Consider the following 21,374-nt stretch of genomic DNA (forward strand, 5'->3'; position numbering starts at 1 on the left):
TCAAGCAGAGCTGAGACAGTGTCCATTTCAAATGTTGACAGTTGTAAGGGTTTGTCTCTGGCACTTGGTCTCTGGCAGTTGGCTGAGTCACTCACAGAGTGACTCTCTTTGAGGGCTTGAATGAGATAATATCTTTGCCTCTTTCTCTCATTGTCCAAGATAAAGACCTGAAGGAGTTAAGTGTTTTCCTTTTCCAATTTAGGAAACACTAGTGATTATCTATTACTGTCTTTATAAATTGGTTTATATATGAGAAGACCAAAGAAAGATCTAGTCTTTGTTTTGGGACTCTGAGTCTGCTAAGTCTTGGTCATCCATTCTTCCCTTCTCCCTGGATCTAACAAGTAAACTCTTCTCATTTACTCCTAATAGCACCCTTTATATTTAAATGCTATACTGATTCTGACCTTGTCTTGGTGAAGGATATGAGATATTCGTCTAGAACTAGATTCTGACATTCTGTTTTCCAGATTTCTCAACAGATTTTGTCAAATACTGAGTTCTTATCCCACAAGCTGGGATCTGTGGGTATGTCAAAACACTAGAGTGCTGAGGTCATTTACGCCTAGTCTGTTTCATTGATCCACCCTTCTATTTCTTAGGTAAGACCAGATCTTTTAATGATTACTGCTTGATAGGACAGTTTAAGATCTGGTAGTGCTAGGAAACCATCCTTCACTTTCTTAATCTCTTGTTCTTCCACATAAACTTTGTTATCATTATTTTTAGATCTATAAGATAATTTTTGGTATTTTGATTGATGTGGCACAGAAGAAATAAACTGAGGAAGATATCATTTTTATTATATTAGTTAATTTTTTCCCAATTGTTTAGACCTAACTTTATTTGTGTGAAAAGTGTTTTCTTATTGTGTTGATATAATCCTTGTTTGTAGTGGCAGGTCAGTTCCCAGGTATTCTATATTGTCTGGAGTGATTTTAAATAGAATTTCCCAATCTAAATCTTGCTGCTTGACTTTGTTGGAAATATATAGAAATGTTGATGATCTATATTGGGTTATTTTGTGTCCTAAAACTTTGCTAAAGTTATTCTTTCAATGAGTGTTTTAGTTGATTCTCTAGGAATTGCCAAGTATACCATCATATTTCCCGCAAGTAGTGATAATTTACGATTATCATTGTCTACCTTAACTTCCTTAGTTTCTTTCTCTACGTTTATTGCTGAAGCTACATTTCCAGTACAATATTAATAGTGAAAAAGGCTTCTAAGTTGTCCTCATTGCAGGTGATACTCGCCAATAGTTTTAAATAGATACTACATATTATTCTAAAGAATGGCCCATTTATTCCTCTACTTGCGAGTTCTTTTGTTTTGTTCTTTAAACACTCACCTCCTGTCTTAGAATCAATGCTATATATTGGTTCCAGGAAAAAGATTGGTAAGGAATAGGCAATGCGGGTTAATGGACTTGCCCAAGAATAGAGAGGGTTCACCAAGATGGAGGGGATACAGACAGCACAGAAACAGGGGCGTGGCCAGAAACACCTGTGCATAGAGGGGCGTGGCTAGAGAGGGCGAGTCAAGAGTGGGGTGGGGGGGCTTTCTATTTTCTTTTGCCTGTGGCTCTTTTTTTGTATCCTCCTGCAGATCCCCAGGAGGTCTCAGTCTCAGCCGAGCTCTGCAGGCAGGGGGAGCTTGGCCATGCCCACATTTCTTTTTCAGAAAGGGGGGGAGAAGAGACTATCCCTGGTGCCCCCCGCACTGTCTTTGGACCAGAAAGAGCTTGGAACTCGGGACTCCTGATGCCCCAGAACCCTTTTCTTTCTTCCCGAAAGCCAGGAGACAGGAGCACCTTAAACTGAGCTGGGCGGGCACCGGCACCACATTCCCTCTGACCCACAGGGGAGGGGAAAGGGCGGGGCTGGCCCACCCCTGAAGGCTCAAAAGGGAGGCTCTGGAGGAGGGGAGAGGGGGGAGGAGAGAAGGGAGGGCCAGCCCGAAGGGGCAGGGCGACGTAATCTAGCCCCGGAACAGGCAGGGCAGAGGCCTCCGGGAAACCGGAAGTTAAGATTGTACCTTGTCCCAACTCCTCCTGGACTTCCAAATTTTTTCCCGCCTTGGCTCCTTAGCAGGCCCGGGAACTTCTGGCGCCCAAGACCTAAAGCCTCGGTAATTATGAACTGGTGGCGGACAGCTGGAGTGGGGAGGGGCCAGAGGTAGAGGAGCCTGGCTCCTGCTGAGGAAGTGGGGAGGGCGAGAGGCTGAGAGCATTACTTAGTTCGAATTCTCCCTCTTACGAGACCCTTTGGGGCCGACCACCTCCTACCTGTGCCTCCTTTAGCCCAATTTTGCATCCCCGCCGTGCCAGGAAACTCCTCCCCTTCTCCCCCCCCCTACCCCCCCCCCCCCCGGTCTTGGGAATCTGAAGCTGGGCGGGGCTAGCTGGATCCGGAATGGACTTGGCGACCTGAGCTAGCTAGAAAACGCCGGGGTGCGAATTTCCTGCAAGTTACTGTATACCTACGGGGATGCTCCGGTGTCTGACAGGAATCGGCTGTGGCTTCCGGCTTCCTTTTCGGGATCTTCTTTCCTCCTTAAATGTCGGGCCTGGAGGACGTGTCAGGGTTGGAGGGCCTAGTACTGGATGCAGTTTTACTGCACCCATAAGGACCCAGGAGTCCTGCCTCCCAGCCTCAAACTCTTCCTCCCCTTTCCCCCTACCCCCTTCCCTTGGGCAGCCTTAGCTTCAGTCACCCCAGACACTCCCTTTTTAGACTAAACAAGGCAATAATGACCACAGAGAAGGCTGAGAGTGAGGAGGAATCCAGGAGGTCTTCCTGGAAGAGGCGAGATTGGCATTTGGACTGTAGGGAAGCTGGGGAGAGCAGTGGTTCGAGCTGGGGAGAGCAGTGGTTCGAGCTGGGGAAGGAGAGCCTGTCAGCTGCCCATCGAAGACAACCAGGGAAGGTACTCCTGGCCAAGATTTGGAGGTGCTGTTAATGGACCCCCCAAGAGGCTAGTGTGTTCCTGGGCTGAGGGTGTGGCAGGGAGGAAGGGGATGGGGTCATTAGGGCTGGGAGTTTTGAAGAGCATTTCATGGAGGGGAGGGGAAGCTGGGCCAGAGAAGCATCACCTCAGGGGCTGAATGGAGGCTGGCAGGAAGGGAGAAGAGAGCCCAGGAGGCCAGCAGGCACCAGAAATGCCCTGCAGTCAGGGATGCAGGACTGAGGGGAGGCAAAAGGCCTTCACCACAAGGAGGACTTTCCGCAGGCAAAGGGACCCCCACTTAGGCAGCTGGGAAGCACAGGGGAGAGTGCCAGGCCTGCTGTGAGGAGGGCCTGGGTTCCAATCTGCCCTCAGACCCTTCCTGTGCTATTGGCAGCTCCTTTCGTTTTTGAACCCTGAGTCTGTCCTGGCTCCCTGGAAGGGCTTCCTGATTGGAGGATCTCCCCCTGCAAGCTGTCTATGTTCTCCTTGAGCACTGATAGGGACTCCATGACCTCCCCCCTCCCCAGCTCTAGGGGGCCTCCAGCAGGCACTTGAGGACTTCTAGGATGGGAAAGCTCCCAGGTGGTCCTCTTGCAGCCCCTCCCTCTGAGAGCAGGGACTTGACTTTGGGCCAGTTTCTTGTCAGATTTGACCCACCTTGCTTTCTTGGCCCTGTTCCTGGTTCTCCCCATCCCTCTCCCGCTCCTCCTTGCCCTTCTTCTCTTCCCCTTCTTTCTCCTTGCCTTCCCCCACCACCCTCACTGACCACCTTTTACCTGCCAAAATCTCCTTAGAACCACCAAATAGCCCTGTGTTGTGGGCCTCACATCCCCTAAGGCCCCTCAAACCGCCTCCATGGGGGCCCTGCTCTCCTCCAGGAGCTCTTTGCTGCCCCCACCTCCCTTAGGCTGTTTCTAGGCAGTCTGGGTTAAGGTTTGGGGGAGGGGGGCTCTCACCTGCCCTACCTGGTGGGTAGTGGCCCAGGGGAATCCCAGACCTAAGGTGGAGTCTAGAGGTAGCCTGGGGATAGAGACGGGCCATTCCAGGGGCCCAGGGATTGCTGGCCCTGGTGTCCTAACCCCTAGCTTAGAGATCCCTCTGTGCTTCCCTCAGACCCATCCCTCTGTTAGGATGCCCAAGTTCTGTCTTCCTGTCTCTGGACCCCCCAGGAGCCAAAGCCCTTTACTGGTTCACTTCTTTGGACCCCTGGCCTTGGGCTGGTCTTCATCAGGGCCCAGGCCTTGGTCTCCCTGGCTCTAGTTCCCGTTAGGGATTCCCAGCCTCAACTATGCTAGAGGATCCCAGTTGCCCTCCCCACCCCCTCCCTGGGAACATGTAAGTCTCTCCAGGGTCCCTGCCCTCCTTGCCAGGAGCTCTGTTGGACCCTGTGCCTTCCTAGTCCCTCCTGGGATTCTGGGAGAATGGGAGGGGCCAGAAGAGGAGGGACAGAGAGAGGAGGCTCATCTACCACTTCAGACCCTCTTCTCTTCCCAAGCTGCCCCCCACCCCCCTCTGCTGGTATCAGGCTCTCACCTGAGGGCAGGCCTGGCCCTTGGTGACTCCTATGGCCCCCTCACCTTGTGTAGATCCCTGTGGACATCCAGATCCCTGTGAGGTAGCCTCAGGCCTGGGAAGAGAAGGGAAAACCTCTGCCCCTCTGGGTCCCTTCTCCCTCTCCAGCTCAGGGTGCAGAGGCCCAGGCCTGGGATGAGGCTGAGCCCCATCCCAAGTTGGAAGGGAGATTAGGGCAGCTTTCTTCTCAGGTCCAACCAAGAGCAATTGGCCCAGTGAGAAAGCCAAAGTGAGAGAAAAAGGTGGGCTTTTCTATACTGGGGGAAAGAGGAGAGGGATGCTCCAGGCCAGCTCCTGGGGCTGAGATGGGCAGAGAAGTCAGACATTCCCTGGGCCAAGGGAGGCCTATTGGGAAGAGCTTTGGCTGGAGTTCCATTCAGGGGGCCAGAAAGTGTGGGAGTGGGGCAGGACCCTAAGAGGCGAGATGTCAAAAGGAATTCTTTATTCCTTTTTCAATTTAACAGGGAAACTGGAGTTTCCCTTACCATAGAAATGTGTAGGGATTAACCAGCTCACAGTTATAGGAGTGGAAACCATAGACAAGAAGTAGAAACCATAGAGACAGGAAATCAGGTAGAAAAAGGTTATAAAAGGGGGCCAGCATAAGTTGGTCAATCTGTCAGTTACTGACAGGACTGGTAGTTGCCAGGCTTTTGCTGCTTTGTGTTGGGTTGGTGGCTGGTGGTTAGTTGCTGGAATATAAAGATGGGCCTGAGCTTACTAAGAGGGCTTTTTCCCTTTAGTCTTTAGAGGGCTTTTGGGTTTGGGCTGTTAGGTTTTTTCCTTTTTTCAACATTTTGGAAGATGGCTCATCTTCTTTGTCGTTGGTTGAAAGACCTAATTGGGATTGGATTAAACACTGATTGATTTGGTCTGGATTGGGTTGAAACTTTGTGGGGTGGATTTTATTAGCAGTAGTTATAGGCAGTTACAGGTAGATATAGGCAGGTTTGGTTAGTAATATAGGTAGTTATAGGATCACTAGTATAGACATTGGGAAATTTTCTTTCTCTGCTATCTTTTTCCTATATTTCTTTCTTTCCTATATTTCTCTTCTTTACTATATTCATTTTACCATATTCTTTTACTATCTCTATTTTAATGAAATTAAATTGTTAATTGTTAAAAGCTGCTTGAAGTTTTCCTTCCTTTAGCTTAAAGGGATAATATTAATTTACAACCCTACTATATTCTCATTAAAACTTAAATTATTAAAATCTACTCTATTATTTTGTCAAAACTTCTAATTTAACCCTTACAGAGACAAGGCCAGGAAAAGATAAGAGTGGCTTCACCAGATGGACTCCCTGGGACTACTTTACTGCCTCTACAGGGAACCTAGAGTCCCAGGGATGGCCTTTGAGAGGAACACACTCCCAGCCCCGGTAAGTGGATTCTAGCCCCAGATGGGAGCCCCATCAGCCAGTGAAGCTCTCCTCTGGCTCTGACACAAGATGGGCTGTGAGGCTGCTCCCTTCTTCCTGCTGGGCCATTTCTGTACCCATATCTAAAGGAGGAAGAATAGCACTTCCCAGCTCCCTTCTTGGCTTTGGGAGTGATTCCTTGGTGCTTGGGCAACTCAGACCCCAGGAAGTCCCACCAGGTGCTGCCTCCCATGTTGGATTTCTCCCTGGGCATTGAGCCTTGAGAATGACCATTGACTCCTTCCCTGTCTAGGGATCGTGTCTTTGCTCTCTCTTCTTCCTAGGGACACTCACACCTTCTTCCTCTGCTTTTTTTCACCTGTTCACTCTTGAGTTTAGTCTGGAGCAGAGCCTGAGGGTGTCCCCTGCTCTGTGCCATCTTTAAGGAAGACATTGTCCCCTGGTGTTGCTCACTGGCTTCTTCTTCAAGTCCTCAAGTCTTCCCAGGTCCCTCTGGCTCCTTCCTCAGCCAGTCTGGAGGAACACCCTGGTGTTTGCCAGGCAGTGCTCAGCACAAAGGAAGGGAGAAGCCATTGGCCACTCTGCAGGGCACCCCACTCTCTGCCCCCACCCCCACCCCGTCTGACTGAGGAGACCCCTCAGCAACTGTGTCCAAACCAGCTCTGTGTGGGCACAGCAGAGGGAGGCATTGTGGGAGGGAAGGCTCTAAGGGTTCTGGGGAGATCCACTGGTAGTGTAGTTGTCATCCATTAATTGACCATTTGGGGGCCGTTGTAACTTTGCCCAAAAGGCTTTCAAACTGTGCATACCCTTTGATCTAGGCATGTATCCCAGAGAGATACCCAAGAGGGGAAAGAACCTATTTATACAAAAATATTTATATAGCAAATCTTTTTTATGGTAGCAGAGAATTGGAAATGAAGGGACATTCATTAATTGGGTAATGACCAAACAAGTTGTGATATATGATTATAATGTAACCTAATTGGCTATGAGTAATACCAGGCAGAATCATTTTAGAGAAACCTGGGAAGACTTCCATGAACTGATGTAAAGTATGAGGAGAAGCAGGAAAATATTTTATAGGATAACAGCAACATTGTATGGTCAGAACCTGTGAAGGACTTAGCTGTTCTCATCAATTCATTGTTATAAGACAATCCCAAAGGACTCATGATGAGAAAAACCATCTGCTTCCAGAGAAAGAACTGATGAGAACTCTGAATTCAGGCCAAAACATGTGTCTCTTTTTTCCTTAGTTTCATTTTCTTTGGTTTGAAATTTCTTCTACAAAATGACTGAGGAAAAATACTTTACGTGATTGCTCAGGTAAAGTCTAGATCAGATTGCTTACTCTCTTGTAGAGGGGGAAGGGAGGGAAGGAGAGAATTTGGAACTCAATTTAAAAAAATGAATGATAGAAATTGTTTTTACCTGTAATTTGGGGAGAAAATAAAATATTATTCTACATACATCTCCCTATAGCTGTTTCTCTTCTACTTTCTTATAGTGTGATTGTAAATATTAAGCTCACTTTTCCTTAAATTATGTCTAGTAGAGTATGGTGTAGGTTCATGCTCTGAGCCTCATTTCCTTCCAGACTGCATTCCAGTTTTCTTAGCAGTTTTTGCCAAATAAGGAATTTTTTCCCAAATTGCTTGTTTGTCACTTGACAGGAGGTGTTTTCTTTCATCTCTTCCATTGCTTTACCTCCTTATTATTTTGCCAAAACCCCAGGTTTAGTATAACTGCTGACTTGTGATCTTGTCTGACCTCTGGTAGTGCTGTTCCCCAGTTATCCTGGCTTATTTTCATTATTTTCTGTGATATAGTTGAACTTTTGTTTTTCTGAAATTTTTTGGGAAATGAATTTTGTTATTATTTTATCTAACCCTGTCACATACCCTCTTCCTCAGGGGCAAAATTACATTTTTTTTCCTGGATTATATTTTTGGATTTGATATTCTTAAGAATTCTGTTCAATCTGAAGCTACTTCTGTGAGGTTTCACTAGAAAAATTTATGTGAACTAAAGTGTGGAGTTCCCCCCCCCCTCCCGTGAGGAGACATACCAAGGCTGACATGGCTGCTGTTTCCAGAAAATCTCTGTTTTCAATATTCCTATAAAGCATGGTCTCAGCATTTTCTGTATAGTGTGTGAGAAGAAGCTGGGACAAGCCAACCTTGTGCCATCTACTGAGATGATTCTCTCTTGGGATGGAAGGGAGGGGTTTGGGGCACCAAGGGGTGAATTATGGAAACACTCTCCATCTTGTGACTCAGTGCTGGAGCTGGCTCAGTTCCCTTCTGTTCAGTTGTGTGCCTTGTCCAAATTTTGTCTGGAGAGGAAAGTTTATTCAATGGGGAGAATTGGGAGAAAGCCATGTTAAATTATTTGAACCTCTTCCTGACTGGGAAACTAGACCACCTGTACCTGCTATTTAGAGACCCTCACCTAAGGCCAGAGCTTAGCTTAACCAGAAACACAGTCAGATTCTGAGACTGATGGAAGGAATTTTCTCCTATTTGTATGTCTCAAGCATTCAGTGGGTCTTATCTACAAACTGGGTCTATATTGATCAAGCAGTTATTGTTTCTTTGTTCTTTGATTGCTTACAGATATTGGGAAAGAATGTGACCTCTTATAGGGAGGTTTTAGGGAAGGGAAAGTTAACAGATGGGATCACACCAACCAATTATATAAAACAGATTTATTATCTAAAGGGACATGGGATTGGGAAGGGAATCAGGGAGTGACTTATTTCTAACCCACCCAGATTTATCCTTAGCCTTTCTAAATAACCTTATCTTAACTAACTAAACTAATAAAAGATAAAAGGGGTTAGTCTACAGGGCCAGATTCTCACAACTCCAGAGTCCTTGGTTGGATCAAACTGCAGAATCAAAACATAGAGCCCTCATAAGGTCCAGGAAAGGAAGAGGTTCACTCCCATTCACAGGGTCCAGCAGTATATAAGGGAATACTCACTCAACCTTTGTAAAAGATAATCCAAGTCCTTGGCAGCTCCAAAGTTAGTTACTTCAGGGAGGCACTTTGACACACAGCCTTTCTGTCTGCCACCCAGCTTGAGAGAGACAGTTGCCAGTTGCCCAACTGTCTTAGAATTCTGACCCAGCCAGCTCTATAGAATCTTTGTTTGAAGGCTGTCATCCAGCCTTGCAAACTTCCCTTGCTACCCCTTTTCAAGGAAATTAGTTTGTCCCTCTTCCCCATCCTGACTTGGTACGCCCCTAATCTTTTCTCCAATTAGAAAGCAAGATGAGGGGGCAGCTGGGTAGCTCAGTGGTTGAGAGCCAGGCCTAGAGATGGGAGGTCCTAGATTCAAATCTGGCCTCAGACACTTCCCAGCTATGTGACCCTGGTCAAGTCACTTGACCCCCATTGCCTAGCCCATGCCACTCTTCTGCCTTGGAGCCAATACACAGTATTGGCTCCAAGACAGAAGGTATGGGTTTAAAAAAAAAAGAAAGAAAGATGACCCAACATTAGATTGTTTCCTTTGCATTCATTGGTCTTATTTAATTAATCTCTTTTAAAGTAGATAAGTCTCTTTCCCCCCCTGATTTCAATGTCCAGGTCTAAGCCCATAAAAGGGCCTGGTCCATATTGTTTAAGTAGTTGGCATACATTGCTTTAATAAATTGATATGCTCAGAAAAGCAGAGCTTTGATTCCTCAGACATTTCATCTTTCACTTGTCACAATTAACCACTTTATTTTCTTCTACATTTGCCTGGAAATGGTCCCTGGGTCAAAGCTATCCCATCTTCCAAGTGCCACACTGGACTTCCTTACCTCCACTACAAGTTGCAGCCTCCCCATCTCAAGACAAGTAGACTATAGGCACCAAGTCTCTCTGGCCTCAGTGTGAGTCCTCATCTCCCTTTACCCATAAGAATTTTTATGAGTGAAACCCTCTTCTACTTCAAGGTTGGGCCTCCATCAATTCTCCATCTTCTCAGGCTTCACCTTCTCCTCTGTATGTCCTCACCTGTATGTTCTTCTCTTTCTTAGATGATAGAGACCATCTCTTAAGTCATCTTTCCCTCAGTCCTGTCTGTAGCTTTTGATGCTTTTGGCCCACTCTCTCCTCTTTGGGATTCTCTTCTCTCTAGGGTTTTAGGACACGGCTCTCTCCTGGTTTAGCTCCTACCTCTCTGTCCTGTGATTCTCTGTTTTCTCTGCTGGATCCTCTTCTAGATCTTGTAACAGTAGGGTTAAGGTGAGGGAGTTCCTCCATCCCTGTCTTTGGCCCTCTACTCTTCTCTCTATGAAATTCTTTACTTAGTGATCTCATCATCTACCAAGGGATGCAAGCACCATCTCTCTGCATTCTCTGTGCTGACCTCCAGTCTTTTATCTCAAATTTCCTTACTGTGATTTCACACTAGGTGACCAGTAGACATCTTGAGCTCAGTGTATCCCAAACACATTGTTCTCTCTCACCTAGGTAGAACTCCCACCTTTTCTATAGCTGTATCCTTCTCGTTCCTCGGGATGAAAACCAAGGAGACTCCCTTGACTCCTCACTGTCCCTTATCCATATCCAATTTTGTCCCAGGACCTATCAGTTTCACCTTTGTAGCATCTCTCCAATACACCTCTCCTGTCCTGTGTCACTGCTATCATCCTTGTGGAGGCCCACATCACCTCCTTCCAGTACTATTAAGACAACCTGCTGCTGGGCCTGTCTTCCACAAGGCTCTTCCCACTCCAAGGCCTTCTCCATTCTTGAACCAAAGTGATTTTCCTATAACTCAGTTCTGATCATGTCACTCCCCTACTCCATAAACTCCATTCGCTCCCTATTCCCTCCAGGATCAAATACAAAACATCATGTTCAGTGTTCAAAGCTCTCTTTCCCATATTCTTATTCATTACTCCCCAGTCTCTATTGGATCTAGGGAACCTGGACTCCTACATTCCTTCAGCTGCACATTTTTTTAAAAATTCTTTACTTTCTGCCTTAGAATTGATGGTAAGTATCTGTTGTGAGGCAGAAGATGGGTAAGAGGTATAAAAATTAAATTATATCTCTAATAATAAAAATATATTTTATGAGGTTTAGTAAGAATTATTAGAAATCAAGGATACAAAATAAAAACCACGTGCCCATGGCTGATTAGCCCATTCAAAATCCCCACGCTTAGGAACTCGAGCCTGGAGGAGCTCCCTCAGACAGCGTGGTGAGTGATAAAACTGACTCCTTTTTCCCTTTGCTCACAGGGAAAGGCCACCCTTGGCCAAGGCCTTGAACTCCTGCCTGGCTCAGCCTGATTTGGAACAGTTTAATTAAACTCTTTCCCCCCTCTCTCTCTCTTCTTAATTTCTTCCTCCTATTGTAATTAAATCACCATAAAGTTCCATTCTGACTTGAGTGTTTCATTTGGGATTTAAGAAATTAAATCCTTGGTGACCAATAATTTTTATATTCAGCCTCAACCCTAAATTTACCCCTTACAGAGGTAAGTAACTGGGGGTAAGTGGCTTGCCCAGGGTCACTTACGTAGGAAGTGTAAGAGATCTGATTTGAAACCATGACCTTCTGTCTCTAGTTCTAGTCCTCTATTCACAAAGTCACCAACTGCCCCAAAATGGAAAAGGTTTTTGTTTTTATATAACCTTTACCTTCTGTCTCAGGATCAGTTCTAAGACAGATAAGTGATGTAGACTAGGCATTCAGAGTTAAGTAACTTAGCCAGGTTCACACATCTGGGAAGTGACTGAGGTTACATTTGAACCCAGGTCTTCCTGACCTGTCACTCTGTTCACCGTGTGATCCGACTGTCTAGTTCCAGGCATTTTCAAATCTTTACCTCATGTCTAGACTATTTTCCCTCTACATTTCAGATCACTGAGCCCTTTAAACTTCCTATAATTCCCAAATGAAAACTTTCTACCAGAAACCTTCCCTCCTCCTCCCTGTTACTCAAAGTGACTTTATTCTTTCAATTCTTCCCTATTTCTCCTAGACAGAACTTGCTTTGTGTCCATGTGTCTGGAAGGCAAGGATTGTCTTTTTCCTCTTGAGGAATCCCCAGAAGTACAGAATAAGTGCTGAATGTAGACGGAATGGAAATGAAAGTTTCTGGTCCTTGAGAAACCCCAAGTGTGTCCTTGTCTTCTCTGTATATAGCTCCTCTTCTCCGCTGTGGTCCTTCAGTCCAAAACAAGAAGCATCCTCCTGAAGCAGATGGTACACCACAAGATTTTTCCCATGATCCCCTCTGTCGTCAGCTTTAGCCCCCTGGGTTTCCTCCTTCCTCCCTTTCACCTTGTCTGTAGTTTTTAAATGAAGCCTCTTTCTACTCCCTCTGATGTTCTTCAGCTGTTACTATTGTCTTTAGTTATTCGCTCCTCCTGCATTTATGCTGCTTAGGGGTATTCAAGAAACAAATGATCTCTTCCCTTCAGGGTCTCTTCCTATAAATACTGCAGACTCCTCTTCATTAGTGAACATCTACTGCTCTGTCCAACATTGTGAAGCTCACATTTGTAGGTTTTGGGAGTGAAATGTAACCAAAGGGTAAACTGAGGCAACTCTTGGAGGAAGACAGGCAGGGGAATGCTGCCTGTCAATAATAGAGGTCAGAGGCTTGCCTCAGATGATCCAAACTCTAAGCAGAAGGATAGATCTCTTTGATAGATTTGGGGAACACAAAACAAAAAACAGATAGGATAAGTGATGTCTATCATAGGATGGAGAATCATCATTGGTTATAGAGCTGGGATAATCAGGGACACTGTGACTGACTGAAATAATCAATAATTAGGGACCAACAATGCTCCAGACCTCCTTTTCTCCTTAGACTAAGAAGTGATTCTTGTGTGAGTCCAGTGCAAGGTCAGGTCCCTGATTTGGGTGGCAACCTGGACATCTCTGAGATGGGTCAGGGGTGTAGAAAGCCTAGACCTGACTCCCTGGGGCTCACCTGAATCTTCCAAGGTCAGCAAATGCCTTGAAATCAGACTAGAAGAGTGATGAAGTGCCCAAGAGCTGGATTTTGCACTTCTTCTCTTATAGCCTGGCTGAATGTTGAGCTGAGTCAGGAGACAGATTACCATGACTCAGGCAGTTACCAGACAAAAGCAGTTACTGGTCAATAGGATCAGTAAGTAAATGATACAAGATCAGCTCAGCCTTCTCCCAGCTTAGATCAACCTGGGCTACATACTGAGTTCCGTGCTCTTTGGAACAAATTCTGTCCCCTCACATGCCTTCCATAGTGTTATAAGTAAAAAATTGATCTCTGGATGTATTACTACATTAATGAGCATTTATTAGTAAAGCGAGAAAGTTTGAGAGAGGCAGAAAGAGAGAGAGAGCGGTCTCAGCCTTTCTAGATCTCATTCTCAATTCAGCTTTCTCAGACTGGGTATGCAAGAGATTAAGAGATCAGGAAAGCTCAGAGAGCCAGTTAGTTCTTGGGGGGAGGTACAAAAGCCCCCCCTCACCTGCCTTTTACATTCCCCAGCTGCCTCCTGCTCTGGCACATTGATGACTCAAACTGATACTGCCTGCACTGGGATACAGCAACAGGGCAACAGACACGAGACTGTGACACCTACATCCCACCTCTGGGGCCCTTGGGATCAAAGCTGAAATAGAAGTTCCTTAGATATTTCCCTTCACACAATAGAAACTCCTTGGAGTCCTTCTGGAGCATCACAGAGCTACTTGTTCACACTTCCATTGGACTCTTTTTAAGAGTCTTTAAGACTCAGCTTCAAGTGCTGGCTCTGACATTGACAAAGGGCAGGAACTTTGGGCCCCTCCCTTCTCTGTCAGTTTCCTCCTGTAACTGACTAGAGATGGGCTGTTCATTCTGATGTGGCTTTCAGCCCTCTGTCCTCTGACTTGTGGTGCTCTAGGAGGCGGTGACATTCAAGGATGTGGCTGTGGACTTCACCAGAGAGGAGTGGCGCCTCTTATCACCTCCCCAGAAGGAGCTGTACAAGGAGGTGATGCTGGAGAATGCCCAGAACCTGCTCTCTGTGGGTAAGGAGCCCTCTCCCTGTTGCCCTAGTCTGCCATCCAAGGGAATATTCCCCTCAGCAGCAGGCAATTTTAGGAGCAGTTTTCAATCCTGATGAAGGGACGAGGGCTGGCATTCTGAGTCCCAGAGGCAGGGCCCTCCTGCTACCTGCTTCTACTGTAAAATGATTTTGCATTATGTCATGGGTCCTTGGGGGTCCCTTTGGTGCTCCTGAAGTCTGAGATCAATGCATGTTGGAGAATCTCAGACATGGAAGTAATCTCAGAACTAATTCTATCTCACCTCTTCCTGACATGATATTGTGTCTCCTAAACCCATCTGGGAAAACTTCAGAAGGGTTTTCCTCCTACCCTCTTCCTCTCTTGCTTGGATACACTACTGGGGATCTTTTTCTCATTGACCTTAAACTCTTAAAAGCTGTCTTAAACTCGTAGCTCACAGCTGCTTGGTGTCCCCAGGAGAGATGGTTTGTCCTTAATCTTCCTTCCTATTGCCCTAAGCCTCCAGCAGAGCCAGTGAGGAAGGGAGGGAAGGAACGAGGCATTTATAACGGCTACTCTTGGCCTGGGGTTCTGTTGAGGGTTTTCTCTTTAATATTATGGCACTTCTCACCTTCATCTTCCTAATTCAGTGACACAGTTTTCTCCATTTTACAGAAGAAGAAATAGAATTGATTAAGTGACTTGTTCTGAGGCACCCATATAGGAGCTGTGGCAAAATGTAACTGAGGAATTCCTGCCTCTAATTCCAGGCCCCTGCCCCCTCCCCTTCTAGCTGCCTCTCATTTCCAGATAATGGAAAACTATGGACTGAGTCCAGCCTCATCTGGAGAAAATACCCCAGAACCTAACGTTCTGGCTCCAGATTGGTCCCCAATTATTCCTCTCTTCTTGCTACCCTAAATGCTGGGGAGACTGTCCTCTAGGAGGTCCCTTAAGCCTCCCTCAGGCCGTGATTGTCAAGATGAGTGAACTGGTTGAGAGGCAGCATTGGGTCCAAGGAGGATTTTTGAGTTCCCCAGGAGAGGAGGCAGAGACTCCCTGGGAGCAGAATTCACGAGGCTCAGAGATCAGGGAGGGAGGAGTAGGTAGAATGATGGGAGAAAAGCCATTCCCTTGAGGTCCCTGTGTCTAGGTCTTCAGACTGACCCAGAACACTGACCCTTGAAACTCGTTTGGGAATTTAGAAGTTTCTGCCAGAATGGACTAGAACAGGATAGGAAAAGGATGATGTTGCTCATTTGAGGTCCCCCAGCAGGGTAACAGGCACAGCCTACCCTAGGCTCTTACAGATACTGAGTGGTGAGGGCAGACTCCTGTGAGAACCCCATGGACAGAGTGTCTGAGTGGCATCACTGGACTCCCCAATCTTTCCCTCAAGAGAACTTAGTGATGAGCTTTTGTCCATCTTCCTCTCTGACTGATCTTCTCTTACCCAGGGCTTCCAGGTCCCCCAGAAGATGTGATCTCTTATTTGGAGCAAAGAGAAGCCCCATGGTTGCTGGAGAAAGAAGGCCTGAGGAGCTGCTGCCCAGGTGAGGGAGGGGAAAAGAGGAGTAAGAGTGCCAGGGTGACCAGAGGCTTCTGTGTGTTCTATTGAACCTAGGCTAGATTTAGGGGCAGGAGGACCTGACTTGGAATTCTTTTTCAGAGGTTTTATCAGGGGCTTCAGTTTCCCCATCTGCAAGATGTAACTGTTGGCACTCCCATTTCCTATCAGCTCCCTTTGGGGGATCAGTCTGTAACTCTCCAAGAAGTCAGTGTTAGGAACTGAAGGGCCTAGAAGTGTCTTGCAGGTGCCAGAAGGGCTGAGCTTATCCCTTCTGAGCTCTTTAGTATCCAGTGTTAAGGTAAAATTTAGTGGTTGGACTTAAATTTCTTGAAATAACAGGGCTGCCGAAATTATTATATCTCAAGTCAGAAGTTTATTTACTAAAACAGAGGGGAAACAATAAAGTAGAGAAATGTGAGAGAGGATAGAGAAAATACCTATACTTGTCCTCAGCCAGGAGGTCCAATAGTGAGTAACTACTAGACCTCCTCCAAGATGGAAGCTAGTTTCTTAGGAAACTAGGAAATGAGTCAGCTCTTTTCACTCACTCAACCAGGTAGTTCAGGTGTCAGAATCTAAGTTGAAGCAGAGCTCCAAACCCATAATCCAAGCTGCAGTCTCCAGCAAAGCTTCCTTGGAGACTCTCCCCAGTCAGAAGACTATCTCCAGAAGGCAGACTGTCTTCTCCAAGGCCATCTCCTCAGATTGAATTCAGGGCTTGATTTTATGGGGACTCCTTATCTCTTCCCCTCTTCACAGGGGCCAATGCAGTGACCAGGGGGCAGTGTTTGTGGGAACCAGTTTGCACCTTCTGGAGAGATAAATACTCATTGAAAGGGTTCACAGTTTCTGAGTGTGGAACTCTTGAAAGAATTCAAAAGTTTCTGGCTGTTTGAGTTAGAAAAAATGGTGGAGCTCTCCAAGTATCTTCCTGGCTTCTCATCTAACACTAAGTAGGCTATGTATTCACTAAGTGGTTTTCAGCTCCTCCCCCTAGTTCAAGCTTGTGTTGATTCAATCAAAAGGTAGACAAAGGAGAGCTAATCCTGTCTTCACAATTTAATGAGGTACTTAAGTTAGTGTTAACCAAAGTTTTAACTCCAACTAGGTAAAGAAAATAAAGGATTCCCTTTTTAATTGTATCAACTCAGAATAGACAAAGTGAACCAAGAGTTTCATAGCAGAAACATGTATGAGTGATTGCTCTGTGCCTGGGCTAAGTTATAGGGGACATAAAAGACTCCAGTGGATATCCCCTGCTTTACTGAAGTTCACCCTCTGCTGGAGCAGATAGAAGCATGCCAGTAGTTCTGTAGAAACCCTCTAGATCCCAGCTCAATGGCAGCCAATAAAGAGAGGGAAGGCTGTGAAGAGAAGGAGCTCTAGAGAAGTCTAATGGGGGGAGGTCTCCTGAAATGAGACTTCAGGAGAGCCAGACTGAGGATTCTGGGGGAAAAGTATAGCAGAGAAAACAAGAGAAAGGCAGTGGCCCAATTCACTGCAAATGGCCATCTCTAACAGTTTAGCCCAGAACCCACGGACAGGTTTGGGATGGTATCTCATGGGGAGGAAGCGATTAAGTCCTAGCAAGTTTCTGAGGTACAATGAGAATGCACCACCACCTGTATTGGGTTTTTAAGAAGAATATCATGAAAATTCGAGTATCTACATGAGGTGGGAAATAGGAAGAGAATTTTATGAGCTTTCTTACCCATTTTGTTATGAACATGGGAAATACCATGTCTTTGTTTAAATTGTATTTAGTAGAAGGATTTTATTTTAGTGAAAAGAGGCATTTAAAGAAAAGTAATGGTTGCTCTTCAGGATCAGGAAACAGAACAAAATCTTTTATGGATAAATGCAAAAAAGAGTGCTAAATTTCTTTATCTGATCTCAGATACTAGGATAAAAAATGAGGTTGAAAACAATCACAGAGGGAATTACATAATGCTTACAGAGAAGTTAGATGATGAAATAATACGAATATTTTGTCTATATGCACCCAGTGGTGTCATACAAAGGAAGAGAGGATCGAATGTATAGACAATGAAAATGAAAGCAAAAAAATTCAAAGTGAATTGTCTAGTACTATGGACACAGCATGCCCAACCACAAGATTTGGTCTCAGCTGCTAGGATTTCAGGTTGTCACTCATCTAGCCTTTCTGAGGTCATAGTCTCAGTCAGGAATATAATAAAGCTAGCCTGTCCAGAATCCCAGATTTGTTATGAAGAGCCAATGAGATCACATGGGAAGCTCTTTGTTATTTAAATTGTTCTTTAGCTTTGACGTAATGGCATTTTCAAAGGATGAATCTTTGCCATTTTAGTTGGAAGACTTTTCTTCTTACCTGAGGAAATAGAATATGAAGCAGTTTATGTTCTGAGAGTTCAGGACAGAAGATATAGTTATATATGTGAATATGTTGCTCTATAAGTATGTTTTACTGTTTGTTTCTTTTAGGAGATATCAGACCTGAAATGAAGGTGAATCCAACAGAGATGAGCCCTTCTGTGAAAGAAATGGACCTACAAAGATTCATGAGTGATCATCCCGATAACTTTGCTTTCAGAGAATTTGGTGTTGCACCTCAAAATTCATCTCATATTGAACATCACACTGAAGAAAAATCTAGTGAAAGTAATCAGTGCAGAAAGACTTTTATTCACAGCGTCAGTCTTGCTGGACATCTGAGAATGCACACAGGGGAGAAACCTTATGAATGTAAGGAATGTGAAAAGACATTCCGTCATAGCTCCAATCTTGCTAGACATCAGGGAATCCACACTGGAAATAAACCTTATGTATGCAAGCAGTGTGGAAAGACATTCAGTCAGAGCTCCCATCTTGCTGTACATCAGAGAATCCACACTGGGGAGAAACCTTATGAATGCAAGCAATGTGGAAAGACATTCACAATGAAGTCGCATCTTGCTGTACATCAAAGAATCCACACTGGTGAGAGACCTTATGAATGCAATCAATGTGGAAAGACATTTCGTCAGAACTCCGATCTTGCTGTACATCAGAGGATCCACACTGGGGAGAAACCTTATGAATGCAAGCAATGTGGAAAGACATTCCGTCGTAGCTCTGATCTTGCTAGACATCAGAGAATCCACACTCATGAGAGACCTTATGAATGCAAGCAATGTGGAAAGACATTCACAATAAAGTCCCATCTTGATATACATCAAAGAATCCACACTGGGGTGAAACCTTATGAATGCAATCATTGTGGAAAGACATTTATAGATAACTCCTCTCTTTCTGTGCATCAAAGAATCCACACTGGTGAGAGACCTTATGAATGCAATCACTGTGGAAAGACATTTCGTCAGAGCTCCGATCTTGCTGTACATCAGAGGATCCACACTGGGGAGAAACCTTATAAATGCAAGCAATGTGGAAAGACATTCCGTCGTAGCTCTGATCTTACTAGACATCAGAGAATCCACACTCATGAGAGACCTTATGAATGCAAGCAATGTGGAAAGACATTCACAATGAAGTCCCGTCTTGCTATACATCAAAGAATCCACACTGGTGAAAGACATTATGAATGCAATCATTGTGGAAAGACATTTATAGATAACTCCTCTCTTTCTGTACATCGGAGAATCCACACTGGGGAGAAACCTTATGAATACAAACAATGTGGAAAGACATTCACAGATAACTTCAATGTTTTTCTACATCAGAGAATCCATACTGCAGAGAAACCTTATGAATGCAAGCTATGTGGAAAGACATTCTATCAGAGTTCCAATCTTGCTGTACATCAGAGAATCCACACTGGGAAGAAACCTTATGAATGCAAACAATGTGGAAAGATATTCACAATGAACTTCAGTCTTGCGGTACATCAGAGAATCCACACTGGGGAGAAACCTTATGAATGCAAGCAGTGTGGAAAGACATTCAGTCGAAGCTACACTGTTGTTGCACATCAGAGAATCCATACTGGAGAGAAACCTTATGAATGCAAGCAATGTGGAAAGACATTCCGTCAGAGCTCCGATCTTGCTGGACATCAGAGAATCCACACTGGGAAGAAACCTTATGTATGCAAGCAGTGTGGAAAGACATTCAGTCGGAGCTCCTATCTTGCTGCACATCAGAGAATCCACACTCAGGAGAAACCTTATGAATGCAAGCAATGTGGAAAGACATTCAGTCAAAGCTCCACTCTTGCCGCACATCAGAGAATCCACACTGGAGAGAAACCTTATGAATGTAAGCAGTGTGGAAAGACATTCAGTCAGAGCTCCCATCTTGCTGTACATCAGAGAATCCACACTGGGGAGAAACGTTATGAATGCAATCAGTGTGGAAAGACATTCACAGATAACTCCTATGTTGCTGTACATCAGAGAATTCACACTGGGGAGAAACCTTATGAATGCAAGCTTTGTGGAAAGACATTCAGTCAGAGCTCCCATCTTGCTGTTCATCAGAAAATCCACACTGGGGAGAAACCTTAAGAATACAAGCTATGAGGAAAAATGTTCACATGCAGTTCTAGTCTTGCTATTGTGCGAAGGAAATTTACCCATCATCCTGGGGCAACATACCTAGTGTGATTCTGAACTTAACTTAGAGGGGAGGATTGTGTGATGGGAACCATTGAGGATAGAATGGCAGAAGGAAAAAAGGAAGCAATAGAGTCGAAAGATCACAATGGGGGCAGGGTGATGTCCCCTGAACTGCCCCACCTGGGTGGTCTAAGCAAAATAGAAAGCCATAGTTGGATCCTAATATGAGATTTGTATGAGTAGGAGGAGAAAAGGTTTGATAAACTAAGGCAAGAGCAGATATCCAAGCTCTTTTCTCAGTTTTGTTACTCACTGGACTTCCCTGTAAGCATGGCTAGGGCACCCTAATGCTGCCCACTGAATAGCAAGCTAAGTGGAGCAGTGATGAAAGTATGTTTCTTTCCTATTTTTCCATCCCCCCCCCACCTTTGATGAAATAAAATTAATTTAGGGTGAGTCTCATAATTTCCCCTTATATACCATACATCACAGGAACAACAGACATTCACACTGAGCTCTCCCCTTGCTCAAAATCAGACAATTCATTTTACTATGTCAATATCTAAAATTAGGCCCAAATGGAAATATGTTTTAGACCTAAAGTGGGATCCCATAAGACAATTAAGGGAGCATAGAATAATTTACCTTTCAGATCAATTTATTGATAAGGGGAGGATTTATGACCAAATAAGAAATAGAAAACATTATGAGGTGTAAAATACTTAGTTTTTCTTTTGTTAAATTCAAAACTGTACAAGCAAAACTAACACAACCAGTATTAAAAGTGGAAAGTAGTTTTAATTTGCTTTGCCTCAATTTTGACTGTATTCACAAATGCCTTAATTCATCATTTCATGGCATCTGGATCTAAAGAGTAGTGAATTTAGGAAGGAAATAATGTCTTTGCTCTATAGAAATTATTTGTAATTACCATCATTTACATTTCCCCAAAAAATTTGTATCAAGCAAAATTTAAAAGATAACCAATGATATTATATTATAGAGTTAAAATATTAAATAAAATCATTGACATTGCAATGAATTCTGTTCTGTTGGATGTATTATGATAATTATATAGAAAATCACCATGTATCTATCAGCTTGACACTCTGGACTGATTGCTCTCAGACTATGTAACATAACTGATACAATTACACTTATTACACTAGTTCTATGCCTATAACTTACATATCAAATCTTGAGCCTTCTTTGCATTAACGACTGTGCTACATATGTGGCAAAAATTTATCACACCAATACAGAACTCCAAGCTAAATAGATTTTTTATGAGAACGCCAGACTCTTAATAAAGTTGGACCCTGTTCAAAATCAAGAGGAGAAACAGCAAGCCTTAGGAGATAGTTG

General features: G+C 44.6%; 1 protein-coding gene across 2 annotated transcripts; it reads left to right on the plus strand.

The window, feature by feature from the left end:
- The first annotated feature begins 1,957 nt into the window (after window positions 1-1,957).
- Window positions 1,958-21,047, plus strand: LOC130458234 (zinc finger protein 420-like). 2 transcript variants are annotated; one of them, XM_056821974.1, is made up of 6 exons: window positions 1,958-2,130; window positions 5,783-5,906; window positions 7,166-7,235; window positions 13,799-13,925; window positions 15,362-15,457; window positions 17,938-21,047. In XM_056821974.1, exons 4-6 carry the CDS (start codon window positions 13,892-13,894, stop codon window positions 19,956-19,958), a joined length of 2,151 nt encoding a protein of 716 aa, XP_056677952.1. In that variant the 5' UTR covers window positions 1,958-2,130; window positions 5,783-5,906; window positions 7,166-7,235; window positions 13,799-13,891; the 3' UTR covers window positions 19,959-21,047. The 2 variants fall into 2 exon arrangements, with proteins under 2 accessions (XP_056677952.1, XP_056677951.1); XM_056821973.1 differs by lacking the exon at window positions 7,166-7,235.
- Window positions 21,048-21,374: the final 327 nt, after the last annotated feature.

Source organism: Monodelphis domestica, chromosome 3, assembly GCF_027887165.1.
Source record: "Monodelphis domestica isolate mMonDom1 chromosome 3, mMonDom1.pri, whole genome shotgun sequence".
NCBI classification, from domain to species: Eukaryota; Metazoa; Chordata; class Mammalia; order Didelphimorphia; family Didelphidae; genus Monodelphis; species Monodelphis domestica.